The 15531-nt window shown below is 50.1% G+C and overlaps 1 protein-coding gene across 8 annotated transcripts in view; it reads right to left on the reverse strand.

Annotated features, from left to right (window-relative positions):
- Positions 1–15531, reverse strand: part of LOC119967818 (NACHT, LRR and PYD domains-containing protein 3-like) — a 117800-nt gene that overhangs the window by 29655 nt on the left and 72614 nt on the right. For all 8 annotated transcript variants that reach the window (XM_038800836.1, XM_038800832.1, XM_038800837.1 and 5 more), the window contains 3 exons: positions 12714–12880; positions 8513–8684; positions 8326–8406 (listed from right to left, as the gene is read on the reverse strand). In XM_038800836.1, coding sequence (XP_038656764.1) covers positions 8326–8406; positions 8513–8684; positions 12714–12880 — 420 coding nt within the window. The remainder of the gene's footprint in view (positions 1–8325; positions 8407–8512; positions 8685–12713; positions 12881–15531) is intronic.

Below are 15531 nucleotides of genomic sequence, written 5' to 3' on the forward strand. Positions count from 1 at the left end.
CGGTTTCCCCACTTACATTCACAGCGATAGGGGGTCCTCATTTATGAGTGACGAACTGCATCAATTCCTGCTCAGCAGGGGCATCGCCTCCAGTAGGACGACCAGTTACAACTCGTGGGGTAACGGGCAGGTCGAGAGGGAGAACGGTACGTCTGGACGACCGTCCTGCTGGCGCTGCGGTCCAGAAATCTCCCAGTCTCCCACTGGCAAGAGGTCCTCCCAGTCGCCCTCCATTCTATCCGGTCACTCCTATGTACCTCCACTAACCAAAAGCCTCAGGAACGCCTTCTTGTTTTTCCCAGGAAGTCTTCCTCAGGGACCCCGCTCCCGACATGGCTGGCTACCCCCGGGCCCATCCTGCTCCGGAAGCACGTGCGGGTGCACAAGTCGGACCCGTTGGTCGAAAGAGTCCAGCTACTCCACGTGAACCCGCAATACGCGTATGTGGAATATCCCGACGGCCGACAGTACACGGTCTCCCTTCGGGACCCGGCACCCGCCGGAACCCGGCCACTCCCCACCCCCGGCGCCAGCACCCCCCCAACCCCAACTGCCCCCGGCAGGCGCCCCCTCCCCGGCCCTACCGACACCAGCGGACAGGACGACCCTCCCCTGACCTGGCCCCCGCTAGCTCCGACTAGGGGTACGGATGCAAGAACAGGATCATCGCTCCCGGAGTCATAGATGTCAACCGCTCCAACTAGGGGTATTACAGTACCTGGAAGTGTGAGCTGCCATTGGTGCAGAGGACTCGCTGCCCATTGGCCCAGGTATGTCTCGTGCGTCTCAGCCGATTGGCTGATATAGTAGCTCCACCTACGAGGCTGGGTATAAGAACCCGTGTACCCCGGCAGTCTGTCATTTTTCTGTACGTCTGCTGCCGGGTACACTTCTTGTGTATTAAAGCCTATCGTTCGAACTTTATCTACGTTTCGTGTCCATTTATTGTGCATCAGGGACTGTGCTGGTCGGGGGGGGGGGGGGGGGGGGGGGAAGGGTGGTAGTGTTACTCCGGGGCGGGGGGGGGGGGTGTCGTTGGGGTGGCGGGAGCAGCCGGGGTCAGCAGGAGTCAGCTGACACAGAAGTAACAAGAGAGGCAACGCAGCTAGGAGGGGCCCTAGTATGTGGAGTATCCCGACGGCCGACAGGGGAGGTAGGTGTTGGGGGAGTAGGGGGGTACCGGGTTGCTGCTGGAAGGGCTGAAGGGGAACTGATGGTATTAGATGGGGCCGGGACGAGGATCTGCCACTGTGGGGAACAGGCCATGCGAGGAAGAGTTATGTCTGACCGGCAGAGAAGGAGGGTGAATAGCCCCTCGATTCGGCTAGTCACATGGAATGTAACGGGCTGAAAGGGCCGGTCAAGCGAGCCCGGGTGGTCGCACATTTGAAGGGGCTGGGGGCGGATGTGGCTATGCTCCAGGAGACACACCTTAGGGTGGCGGATCAGGTCAGGTTGAGAAAGGGGTGGGTTGGGCAAGTATTCCATTCGGGGTTGGATGCGAGGAACCGGGGGGTGGCGATTTTGGTGGGGAAGAGTATGTCGTCTGTGGCGTCGAGTCTGGTGGCAGATAGTTGTGGCAGATATGTGATGGTGAGCAATAGGCTCAAGGGGAAGCGGGTGGTGCTGGTTAATGTGTACGCCCCAAATTGGGACGATGCAGGCTTTATGCAGCGTATGCTGGGCCGGATTCCAGACCTTGAGACGGGGGCTTTGATGATGGGAGGAGATTTCAATACAGTGCTGGACCCAGCACTGGATCGCTCTAGGTCCAGGACGGGTAAGAGGCCGGTGGCGGCCACAGTGCTGAGGGGGTTCATGGACCAGATGGGAGGGGTGTACCCTTGGGGGTTAGGGAATTCTCGTTCTTCTCCCATGCCCACAAGGCTTACTACTGGATTGACTTTTTTGTCTTTAACAGGGCGTTGATTCCGAGGGTGGTAGGTGCGGAATATTCAGCGATAGCCATCTCAGATCATGCTCCGCATTGGGTGGATCTAGAGCTGGCGGAGGGGAGGGACCAACGGCCGATGTGGAGGTTAGAGGTGGGGCTGCTGTCAGACGAGGAGGTATGCGGGCGGGTCCGGAGGTGCAGAGAGGGGTATTTAGAAATGAATGACAATGGGGAGGTGCAGGTGGGGGTGGTCTGGGAGGCGCTGAAGGCGGTGGTTAGGGGGGAGCTGATTTCCATCAGGGCACATAGGGAGAGGGGTGAGAAAAGGGAGAGCGAGAGGTTGGTGGAAGAGATGGTGAGGGTGGACAGGAGGTACGCGGAGGTCCCGGAAGAAGGGCTATTGAGGAAGCCTCGTAGTCTCGAAGCAGAGTTTGACATATTGACCACCAGGAAAGTGGAGGCGCAGTGGAGGAGGGCGCAAGGGGCAGTATACGAATACGGGGAGAAGGCGAATCGGATGGTGGTGCACCAGTTCTGGTCTGGGGGCGCCAGTTCAGCTGGAGGAGCTGGTCAATGCGATGGGGAGCATGCAGTCAGGGAAGGCACTGGGACCCGATGGGTTCCCGGTTGAATTTTATAAGAAGTTCTCAGACCTGCTGGGCCCGCTGCTAGTGAGAACCTTGAATGAGGCAAGGGAGGGGTGGGCTTTGCCCCCGACGATATCCAGGGCGTTAATCTCATTGATTCTGAAGTGGGATAAGGACCCCCTTCAGTATGGATCATATAGGCCGATTTCGCTCCTCAATGTGGATGCGAGCCTGCAGGGTGGAGGATGTGGTGCCGCAGGTTATTCATGAGGACCAAACGGGTTTTGTGATAGGGAGGCAGTTCAACGTTAATGTGCGGAAGCTTCTCAATGTCATAATGATGCCGGCGGTGGACGGGGAGGCGGAGATAGTGGCGTCAATGGATGCGGAGAAGGCCTTTGACAGGATGGAGTGGAGATACCTTTGGGAGGATTTGAAGAGGTTCGGGTTTGGTGAGAGATTTATTAGGTGGGTGAGGCTGTTGTATGATGCCCCGGTGGCGAGTGTGGTGACGAATGGGAGGAGGTCGGAGAACTTTCGGTTGTACCGGGGACGAGGCAGGGAGTGCCCCCTATCTCCCCTGCAATTTGCGTTGGCGATCGAACCCCTGGCCGTGGCGCTGAGGGAATCGAGGAACTGGAGGGGGATAGTGCGGGGCGGGGGGTGGGGGTGGGGGGAGAGGAGCATCGGCTGTTGTTGTACGTGGACGATTTATTGTTGTACGTTGCAGACCCGGCGGGGGGGATGCCGGTGAGGAATTGAACAAACGAATGTGATACAAAATGGAATAATTAGTTAGGATAACGTAGAGAATACCCGGGTATAGGAGCCGGAACAAATGGACTGGGCAAAGCATGGCCAGGAAGGGGAGAGGGGCAGTTGCTAGGATGAGAATGCTCAGTGAAAGGGGCCCCCCCAAGGGCTGAAGAATGTGAAGTGAGCCCAGGGCAGAGGAATGTGAAATGAACCAATCAGGATATATGGCCAGGTCAAGAAGTGTATAGGGATAGCCTATGGGAATTTTGCATTCATTACTGTTGCCTTATTTGGTCGTGTGTATGTGAAATTTGATGCAACTTGAATGTATCTGTACACCTTTTGGGCACTCTGGCAGTTGAAGATCCAGGAGACATGGTTGTGTCCTTCTCTCCCAATAGAGTGAGTCACCCAGCTAGCTGGTTAAAATAAACAATAATTGATACCTACAAATCCATCTCAAATTTTATTGAGACCAGACTGACGGCAAAAGAATCAGGATTTTCATTGAAGGTGATGAGGATTCTTGCGGAGTTCGGGGACTTCTCTGGGTATAAGCTCAACGTGGGGAAGAGTGAGCTGTTCGTGGTGCATTCGGGGGGGATCAGGAGAGAGAGAGATAGGGGAGCTTCCGCTGAAAAGGGCAGACAGGAGCTTCAGATACCTGGGGGTCCAGATAGCCAGGAGCTGGGGGGCTCTGCATAGACTCAACATTACGAAGCTCGTGGAGCAGATGGAGGAGGAGTTTAGGAGGTGGGATGTACTGCCACTCTCCCTAGCGGGCAGGGTCCAGTTGGTCAAAATGACGGTGCTCCCAAGGTTTCTGTTCCTCTTCCAGTATCTGCCCATCATGAACCCGAAGGCCTTTTTCAGGAGGGTCAGTAGGAGTATTACGGGGTTTGTGTGAGGGCAGAAGACCCCGAGGGTGAGGAGGGTATTCCTGGAGCGGGGTAGGGAAGTGGGCGGGTTGGCGCTGCCCAACCTGTGTGGGTACTACTGGGCTGCGAACGTGGCAATGATACATAGGTGGGTGATGGAGGGGGAGGGGGCGGCATGGAAGAGGTTGGAGGCGGCGTCCTGTGTGGGCACGAGCTTAGAGGCGGTGGTTACGGTGCCGTTACCGCTCCCCCCAGCAAGGTATTCTACGAGTCCGGTAGTGGTGGCTACCCTCAAAATCTGGGGGCAGTGGAGGCGGCACAGGGGGGAGGGGAAGGCTTCAGTTTGGTCCCCGATACGGGGGAACCACCGGTTTGTACCAGGGAGGATGGACGGAGGGTTTTTGAGCTGGCACAGGGCAGTTATCAGGCAGATGGGGGACCTCTTTCTCGATGGGAGGTTTGTGACCTGAGAGGAGTTGGAGGGAAGGTTGGGTCTTCCCCTAGGGAACACCTTCAGATACATGCAGGTAAGGGCGTTTGTCAGGCGGCAGGTGGCGGAGTTTCCACTGTTGCCGCCAAGGGGGGTTCAGGACAGGGTGCTCTCGGGGACGTGGGTCGGTGAGGGGAGGATCTCGGCAATCTACCAAGTGATGAAGGAGGGGGAGGAGGCCTCGGTGGAAGAGCTGAAAGAGAAGAAGTGGGAGGAGGAGCTGGGAGAGGAGATCAATGAGGGGACGTGGACGGATGCTTTGGGGAGGGTGAATTCCTCCTCCTCCTCTTGCGCACAGCTTAGTCTAATCCAGCTAAAGGTGCTGCATAGGGTGCATATGACAGGGACAAGGCTGAGCCGGTTCTTTGGGGGAAGAGGACAGGTGTGGCAGGTGTTCGGGGAGCCCAGCGAACCACACCCACATGTTCTGGGCGTGTCCTGTGTTGGAGGGCTTTTGAAGGGGTGTTGCGGGGACCATGTCAAGGGTGGTTGGCTCCAGGGTGGAACCGGGCTGGGGGCTCGCAATTTTCAGGGTAGTATCGGAGCCGGGAGTGCAGGAGGCGAAAGAGGCCGGTATTCTGGCCTTTGCGTCCATGGTAACCCGGTGCAGGATTCTTTTGCAGTGGAAGGATGCGAAGCCCCCCCGAGCGCGGAATCCTGGACCAACTTATATGGCTGGGTTCATCAAACTAGAGAGGGTCAAGTTTGCCCTAAGGGGGTCGGTGCAAGGGTTCTTCCGGTGGTGGCAGCCGTTTCTAGACTTCCTGGCGGAGCATTAGGGGGCGGTCAAGTTCAGCAGCAACCTGGGGGGGGCGGGGGTTGCTTGTTCGCTGTAGGGGATGGGTGCGTGGTTTCATGCTCATTATTTTTGTTAATTTATTGCTTTTGTATTGGGGGAGGTTACTGTTTTTCTTTGTTTTGTTGGTTAAAATTTGTTGAAAATTTGAATAAAAATTATTTTGTTAAAAAAGAAACTGAGGACATACACATTGATTTGAATTGTTCTACCAATAACGATAATGCAATTTTGGTCCTGCGTTCCCCCAATGCAGATTTGGGGAATTGAAAATGTAATTGTCGGTCATTATGGGCATCAGCTGGCACAGTGGCTAGCACTACTGCCTCACATTGCCAAGGACACTGTTTCAAATTTGGTCTTGGGTGGCTGTCTGTGTGGAGTTAGCATGTTCATCCATTGTCTGCTAGAGTTTACTCCAGGTGCTCTGGTTTGCTCCTACAGTCCATAGGTGCGCCATGTTAGGTGGATTGACCAAACTAAAATTGCCCCTAAGTGTCCAAAGATGTGTAGGTTATGTGGAGTTACAGTGACGCTGGGGGGGTGGGGGGGGGATGAGTGGGCGTAGGTATGGTGCTCTTTCAGACTGTTGATGCTGACTCGATGGGCCGAATGGCCTTCTTCTGCACTGTATGGATTTCTACTATGATATTTCTATGAATGCATGTGAGAAATAAATTATTAATGTATGAATCAACAGGGGTGAGGGGGGTGTGAGTAGGGTTTGGGGTGGGGTTGGAAGGGGGGGGGGAGGGGTGTCCACACGTGTCATGGGGATCCGCAACTCAGCAGGGTCTCACTTGCTCGCCCGCCGCCGACCTCTACCCCGGTGACCTCCCATTCCTCAGGGCTGCCGACCATATCCAGTGCCCACTGCTCCGACATGGTTAGGGGCCATACGTCTGGGGGCCCTCCTCCGGTCTTCTCCCACTTCCTGTGGTTGTGAACGGCTTTCTACTGGGGAGTGGGGAAACACTGTTAGATGCTCCAACGCATGCAGCCCAGGGGTTGTGTAGGTGATGGCCTCAGTGGCCAGGGCACCCGGCCATTGCGGCTGGCATGGCTGCTGGAATGTGGAGCAGGTTGGGGTTCGGTCGTCCCCCCCAGGGGGGGGGGGGGGGGGGGGGGGGGGGAAGGATTACGGGTATGTGGGACGAATGTGTCCAACTCACCCCGGCGTGGAGTTTCTTCTGGCCTCATGGCCAGTCCGGGCAGCATTGCCCACGGCGCTAAACGTCTCTGTCACCTGCACCCAGGCACGGCGAATGGCAGAGTCTGGTGGCCTTCCTCCCAGGCCGGGGTACAGGGGCACCCTTTTGCCCAGGTATCCTTGTGGGCTCGCTCCACATGGCACTGGGTGTACTGGTCCGCCAGGGCATATAGGGCGTCTGTGATGGCGCTGATGCACCTGTGCTCAGAGGACAGCGAGATCCTGGACAGGTCCCCGCTCGACAACTGGCAGGACCTTGTGGCAGAGACGTTCAACATTGACGGTCAACGGGAGCGGGTGTCCTCCGATATCCCTGTGGTGCCAGGTGTGCCATCATCTGGCAGATGTGTTATACTGTCTCTCTGCTCAGCCAGAGTCTTCATAGCCCTCCAGCCTTGCGTTTGCCACCTGCCCCTCTGCAACCTGGCCTCTGCTGCAGCTTCCCCTTCCTCTCTGTGCGGGCCTCGGTCACACGGCCGCAGGGTATCTCGCAGGAATACGGCCATCAACGCAGCGGCTAGCATCGCAGGTTGAAGTCCGAATGCTACTGTCTGCAGCAGGTGGAAGGCCAACATATTAGCATGGCGCATTCTCCCATTATCATCCAGGTACCATCGGCTACCTGGTTGGCATTGCAGGCCCCCCCCCCCCCCCCCCCATGAATGTCCCCCCCCCCCGCCCCACCCACTGCCCCGGAGGTATCCCAGCCCCTTTGGTGCCCCGGTCCTGGCACCCGTCCCTGCTGCCAGGGGCACTGTTGGCTGGCACTGCCCTCACTGAGTGCTGCATTGTGGTCCGCCGATGGGTGTTTGCCAGTTGGGCAGGGTGTTCGGACCTGGGGAGGGGGGGAGGGGGGGTGCTGTGCCGGTGGGGTGTGTGCGTGAGCGCACCCATATGACCAGTGCCACTATGTAGAACCAGGGGCTGGGGTGGGTGGTCAGCAATATGGCGGTCGGTGCCTGGTCACTGCACCGTTCCTCTGGAGGGGCATCCCGGCTGCTCAGCCAGCCCTCCTCTCCATTGGCCCTGGCAGCCCCCCCCCCCACCCCCCCCCCCCCCCCCCGCAGCCAGCATGGCCGGTGTCCGGGCCGGCTGCCGCAGTCATTCCACACCATTTCCTACCTGATCTCTCTCACTCAGCAGTCAGGACACCAGGTTCACAATTTGAGAAAGCACAAGTGAACCACGCCATCGGGTCACCGGGCCATCGGAGCCGGTGAATCACGAAGGCCCCGGAGTATAGGATGCTGTCCCGCTAATGATATGCCTACTGTACTCACCCCGCGCGGCGAGCGACGCATTTACGCCATTTCCGGGGTGCCGACGCATCCCGATTTGGGGTGAAACCGGGGCCTACCCTGATTTTGGCGTTGGAAGCTATTCTCCACCCAATCACGTTTCGCGATTTCAGTGTCGAAAAACGGAGAAACCCGCCCAAGATGTTCCGATGTAAAACCAATCACCAGCTAGACTATGAGAAAAATTCAATATTCCCAGATTGATATTCCAATATTGACAGGATAGAACAGAAATCATATCATGTGAATAGTAATTTGAATTTATGCAGAATAGTTGAGGATTGTCCAAACAATGTTCAACCAATTTCTCCAACTTTGATTTACTGATTTCCAGATTCTGTCAACTTCTTAAATAGTTCAGGCGAATCAGGTCCTCAGAAACAAAAACGGTTTGAAATATCCATATCATCCCTTACCTTTCAGATGATTGTTTTTTTCAGGTAAAACTTGTACGATGTTCATGTAATCCATGTTCATGTAATCCAACAGATCAGAACCTGATTAAATCAATTCAATTTTGTGAAATTCGAACTATAATAACATGATTGTAAAATCTGCAATGTTTGAATCTGAAATTGATTTCACGGTGTGATTTAACCGTACCATTTTCCTGCATTTCTTTCAGTATTTTATCCAACTTTGGGACCCTATGGCGCATTTTCACAAAGGATTCCCACATTACCCTTCGGGCGAGAGAGCCTTTCTGCATCACTAGATTTAGGAGAAGTTTGGAACTGTCCACCCGGCTTCCTTTCTCCACGAGCTCAGTAACTTTCTGTAAAGAATAATAATGAACATATTGAGGAAGGGAGTGAAAGAGGAATACGGAGAATGAGAAGGAAAGGATCTGCTCAGTGATGGGATTTCCAAGTTGTTCTGAGCACAGAAAGCAGTCACTGAGCCACTCTGCACATGGACTGAAAATCCCTAATTGTCTGGTTTGCTTTGCTGTTTTGTGTTTCACTCAGTTCCAATCATTTTTGATCTTCCAAGTTTGTAAATTGCGTTTCTTGACATCTCAAGCTTTTTTGTCATCTAAAGTTACCCAGTTTGCTTTTGAGCAGTTTCCAGGGTAATTCATTGTTTTCTCACTAAATCATGTCTGTTGCCCTGGTTTCTCCCATTTCCAGCCCCACTAAACTTCTTTGTTTCAGTCCACATGCTATGTACCCAAAACGTTCCCCTGTCCTTTGTACAGATCCTCAGAGTATTTTCATCTCTTTGGATTATAGTTTCATATCCACAATAGTTTCAGTTTTATCCATTTCTTCCTTATTTTCCTGCATCTTTTCGGTAATATTCAACAATTCTAAGATTGAATATACAACAATTCTCAATGACAGCGCAGGATGCAGATAGGCTATTAATGAGGCAATATGGAACCAAATAAACAAGATAACACTGCCACATCGTAAAAGCAAGACTTGAGTTCGTAAAACAAGGCTGACACTCAACTGCAGCACGGAGTGGGTGCCAAACTGTCAAATGTGCTGTCTTTTGCATGTGATGTTAAACTGAGGCCACATCTGGCCCCTCCAGTGGCTGCAATCAATCCCATGGCACTATTTCAAAGAAATATAGAGGTGTTATCCCCAATATCCTGGCCTATAGGTGGGTTTAGCACAGGGCTAAAGAGCTGGCTTTTAAAGCACACCAAGGCAGGCCAGCAGCACGGTTCAATTCCCGTACCAGCCTCCCCGAACAGGTGCCGGAATGTGGTGACTAGGGGCTTTTCACAGTAACTTCATTTGAAGCCTACTTGTGACAATAAGCGATTTTCATTTTCTATATTTATCTGTCATTCAATATCACAACAATTGCATTATCTAGTCATTACAACCTTGCTGTATGCAATGTGCAAATTGGTCCCACGTGTCCTCATAGAATCATAGATTTGCAGTGTCGAAGGAGGCCATTCAGCCCATCGAGTCTACACCGGCACTGAAAGAGCACCCTATCTAAGACCCCACCTCCACCCTACCCCACAACCCGGCAACCCCACCTAACTTTTTGGACACTAAGGGGCAATTTAGCATGGCCAATCCATCTAACCTGCACACCTTTGGACTGTGGGAGGAAACCGGAGCACCTGGAGGAAACCCACACAGACTTGGGGAGAAAGTGTAGACTTCGCATAGTGACCCAAGCCGGGAATCGAACCTGGGTCCCTGGCGCTTTGAAGCAACTGTGCTAACTGTGCAGCTACCGCTACCGTGCCATCCTACATTACAACAGTAACTGCACTTTAAAGGTATCTCCTTAGCCATAAATAGCTTTGAGAAACCTGTTGGCCATGAAAAGGGCCAAATAAATGCAAGTCGTTCTTCTCTTTTCGTGTGTCGTTGTGCAGTTCTGGTTGTCTCAGAACAAAAAGATCATAGAAGAGCAGCTAGAATGACTGACAAAATGAAGGAACAGGATTAGGAGTTTGTTAACTGAAGGTGTTCTCACTGAGAACAAACAAGTTGATGGTAATGGTATTGCTGTTTAACTTCTCTCCAGCACGGTAGCATAGTGGTTAGCACAATTGCTTCACAGCTCCAGGTCCCGGGTTCGATTCTCGGATGGGTCACTGTCTGTGCGGAGTCTGCACGTTCTCTCCATGTGTGCGTGGGTTTCCTCCCACAGTCCAAAGATGTGCAGGTTAGGTGAATTGGCCATGCTAAATTTCCCTTAGTGTCCAAAATTGCCCTTAGTGTTGAGTGGGGTTACTGGGTTATGGGGATAGGGTGGAGGTGTGCGGTTGGGTAGGGTGCTCTTTCCAAGAGCCGGTGCAGACTCGATGGGCCGAATGGCCTCCTTCTGCACTGTAAATTCTGCGAAATTCTAATAACCAGTCAGGTAGGAACAGACAACTTGCCTTGAAGAAAAAAAATGTAAAACTAATCAAACAAAACAATATTTCTGTGGTTGAATAGTCAATCTGTAAGATGTATTCCCTGGAGAAACAATAGAAGCTGGTGTTACTGACTCATTCAAATGGAAATTTGATATACATCAGAAAATAACGCTTTGTTATGCACTATTTGTGTAATTGAAGATGAAACCATATTTTATTTATTAATTCAAGGTGTATGGGATACACCTGCATTTATTGCCCAACCCCAATTGTCCTCAGGAAGATGGTGGTGAGCTGCATTTGACCACTGCTGACCATGTGGTGTAGGTACACCGACTACTCTATTAGAGAGCGAGTGCCAATAAATCTAAATCTAGTTCCAAGTCAGAATGTGATTTGGAGGGGAACACGTAGTTGTGTTCCTACAGGTCTGCTACTCTTGTCCTCTGTCTGGTAGAGATTACGGTCTACGGGAAGATGCCGAAGGAGCCTTGCAAAGATACTGCAATGCTTTTGTACCATTGTGCAAGGTGGTAGAACAAGGGGATGCTCAAGGTGGTGAATAGAGTGGCAATGAGCTGCTCTGAGCTGTATGATGTTGAGATTCTTGAGGGTTATTGGAGCTTCACTCATCTGGGCAAGGAGAGAGCATTCCATTACTTGTGCCTTGTAGATTGTGGACAGGCTTGGGGGTGGGGGGCAGGAGATTCGTCATTTGCAGCAAAATCCCTCACCTCTGACATGTTCTTGCAGCTACAGTATGTATATGGCTGTTCCAGTTAAATTTCTAGTCAATGTTAACCCTAATGTTGATGGTGGTGATGAATTCAGTGATTTTTATGCCATTAAATGTCAAAAAGAAATGATTAGATTCCCTCTTGTTGGGGATAATCATTGACATTGGAACAGCTTCTTCCCCACAGCTACAAGACTCCTCAACGACTCCCCCTCGGACTGATCTGTTCCCTGCAAGGACACTATTCACGACGCCCTATGCTGCTCTTGCTCATGTATTTGCTTTGTTTGGCTCCTTGTTCCGCACTGTAACCAATCACTGTTTGTCGATGTACCATTTATCAATGTTCTCTGCTGATTATTCTTTTGTCTACTATGCACGTACTGTGTACGTTCCCTCTGCCGTAGAAAAATACTTTTCACTGTACTTCGGTACATGTGACAATAAATCAAATCAAAAATCAAATCAAAGACTAGTACTTGTAAGGTAGGAATGGCGCTCACTACTTATCAGCTTGGATATTATCCAGATCTTGCCGTTTGAAAAGTTGCGAATGTGCTGAACACTGTATAATATCAGTCAACGTCCACACTTCTGACCTTCTGATAGAGCGAAGATCATGAGGCTGCTGAAGGCGGTTGGGCCCAGGACGCCACCTTGACATCCTCCTGCAACAATCATCGGCCTCCAAAAACCAAACTATCTACTCTGTGCTCGATCTGACTTCAACCAGTGGAGAATTTTACCCCAGTTGCCACTGGGGTAAAACATTTTATTAGAGCTCACTGATGCCACACTCTGTGAAATGCAACTTGATGTAACTCCTTCACCACCTCTCAAATTCAGCTCGTTATTCCAGGATTGGACCAAAACTGCAATGTGGTTAGGAGCTGTGGGTCCTGGGAGAGCCCAAACTGAATTTCGGTTAACAGGTTATTGCTGTGCAAGTATCACTTCAAAGCAGTGTGCTGATGCTCATCACTTTGCAAATTGAAAGTTGTTGGTAAGATGCTAATTCTCGGGTTGGATTTGTCCCGATTTTTCAGCACTGGGCTTTTCTGGGGCATTTACCACATTGTTGGGTAGACGTCAGTCTTGTAACTGTACTGGAACAACTTGATTAGGAGTGTAGTTAGACAGCCCGTTGTTACTAATTCCATTCTTGAAAATTCTGTCAGATTTCTGGTGTTATCATACATGAAACTAATTTTTCTGTCCCTTCCACTTACATGATATTCTTGTCCACTAAAATGGTCCTTGTCTGTTAACATGAGGCCGAGTCCTTCCACCCCTTCTTCAATCGCCTGTTGTAGTCTGTCGTGGTAGAATTTTGTGAACTGGAACAACTGGTAATCGTTGGAATTTGTCAAGAACTCAGTGATTGTGGAGTTTGGATCTATGAACAGAAACAGAAAATGAAACACAATATCGAGGTTCCATCCAAACTGTTACAATTCTTCATAACAAACCGCTAAAGTCTCCTTTGAGCTACATTATCAAACATCACCTGAAAACCCACTACCATTCAGTGATACCGATAGCTGATTTGTGAGCTAATTCCATATACTCAGTTTTGCCCGTGTGATAATATTGAATAGCCTGGATTTTTGGCCCGATAAAATTTGTACACTTTAAATTAAAAATTGAACATTTTAAATCCAGTCCCAGCCACTTCCAGCAAACAGTCTGATGGGAATTTGAACTTGGCCAAATTAGAGTACAGTGAAATCCAGCTGCCAAGACATGTCCTATCAATCACCCATCAAGAGATGACCAGCTCTATTTATGGATCGATTCTTTTGAGTGAACAAGGTTACATGCAGACAATACACCAGGAAATGGACCCCCTAATGTCCTTCTGGGTAGTCATTCATAACTTCATTGGATGGTGCCACTCCTACCCTGTGTCCTCGCAGCTGGGGGCCAGAGAACAATCTGTAAAGTCATGGGGAGGGGTATAAGATTCAAACGACTGGACACCCCAGCGCAGACTCCATGCAGCAGCGATGGAAGGAATCTGTGTGCGAGACCCACCTTCGCAACAAAGAAAGATCCTGAATAAATCGAGACTCAGAAAAGGGAACCCGCAGCAAGACAGAGTTCATCAGCACAGGTAGTATCGCGAATCTTGGGACCGTTTAGTAATATTTTGGGATAATACAAGGGTTAACTGATTTTTACTGTTTGTTGAATAAAGTTATTTGACTTAAACACTTACGTTGTCCTTTCTTTGCCTTGCCAATAAAGACATCTGGGTAAAACCTTTGATTAATACACTGGTCGAAGTATCTGAGATTTTACAGATACAACATCCATATCCATTAATACCCCTGGTCAACAATAATCTGTCTCAACTATTGATCCTCGGTCAATTGCGATTAGTCGAAAGAGTTTCTTCGTGTTTAGGATTATTTTCTAATTTAACCGCTGAAAGGTCTGGCTCTATTTTTCGCCTACTGCCCCAATTCCTAAAAACACCCCCATTCAGCTGAAATATGTTCTTTCTTAAGAACATAAGAACATAAGAAATAGGAGCAGGAGTAGGCCATCTGGCCCCTCGAGCCTGCTCCGCCATTCAATGAGATCATGGCTGATCTTTTGTGGACTCAGCTCCACTTTCCGGCCCGAACACCATAACCCTTAATCCCTTTATTCTTCAAAAAACTATCTATCTTTACCTTAAAAACATGTAATGAAGGAGCCTCAACTGCTTCACTGGGCAAGGAATTCCATAGATTCACAACCCTTTGGGTGAAGAAGTTCCTCCTAAACTCAGTTCTAAATCTACTTCCCCTTATTTGAGGCTATGCCCCCTAGTTCTGCTGTCACCCGCCAGTGGAAACAACCTGCCCGCATCTATCCTATCTATTCCCTTCATAATTTTAAATGTTTCTATAAGATCCCCCCTCATCCTTCTAAATTCCAACGAGTACAGTCCCAGTCTACTCAACCTCTCCTCATAATCCAACCCCTTCAGCTCTGGGATTAACCTAGTGAATCTCCTCTGCACACCCTCCAGCGCCAGTACGTCCTTTCTCAAGTAAGGAGACCAAAACTGAACACAATACTCCAGGTGTGGCCGCACTAACACCTTATACAATTGCAACATAACCTCCCTAGTCTTAAACTCCATCCCTCTAGCAATGAAGGACAAAATTCCATTTGCCTTCTTAATCACCTGTTGCACTTGTAAACCAACCTTCTGTGACTCATGCACTAGCACACCCAAGTCTCTCTGAACAGCGGCATGCTTTAATATTTTATCGTTTAAATAATAATCCCGTTTGCTGTTATTCCTACCAAAATGGATAACCTCACATTTGTCAACATTGTATTCCATCTGCCAGATATTTAAGGTATTGAAATTTGTGATCAAATCATTGTTCAATATTCTAAAGCAGGAACTACAATCTTAGGATGGAATTTTCCAGCCCTTCCAACCAGCAAGGCCTTCTGGTCCTGCCGACTGCGAACTGGTGGTTTCTCCAGTGGTGGGAGTGGCAAACAATGCAAAACGCTTTAGACTTCGGCAGGCTCAGAAGATCCAGCCGGCAGTCAATAATGGGCTGCCTCCGTCACCAGAAAACACACAGCTCGTGTTGATTTAATTCTTGAAGTCCAGGTATCAGTTTGGTAAATCTACTCTACACTCCCTCCAAATCCAATATATAACGTAAGAAATGGCATTTAGCTGCTCTCAATAGGATCATAGAATTATATAAGGTCAGAGCAGTAGGCCATTCAGGCCATCAAGTCTGTCCTGAGGTCATTCCTGATCTGTTTGTGACCTAATTTCAGGTGGTGGTCTATTCGGAGGTTTTGTAGCTGGAACATAACTTCAATTCCCATGGGACCTTGTCATCTAGATGTAAGGCCAGAATTCCATTTGGATTTTTGATTAGTTTTTGTAGCTTTTCTTAGCATTTTAATAATCTATATCCATGAACTTCCAAATTTCTGTAGAGTTCCATTGTTTCTAGCTTTTCTCCATTTAGAAAGTTCTTTGTTCTATCCCCTGTAGATTGCAGATGACCAAACATTTTCATA

Source organism: Scyliorhinus canicula, chromosome 6, assembly GCF_902713615.1.
Source record: "Scyliorhinus canicula chromosome 6, sScyCan1.1, whole genome shotgun sequence".
Taxonomy (NCBI): Eukaryota; Metazoa; Chordata; class Chondrichthyes; order Carcharhiniformes; family Scyliorhinidae; genus Scyliorhinus; species Scyliorhinus canicula.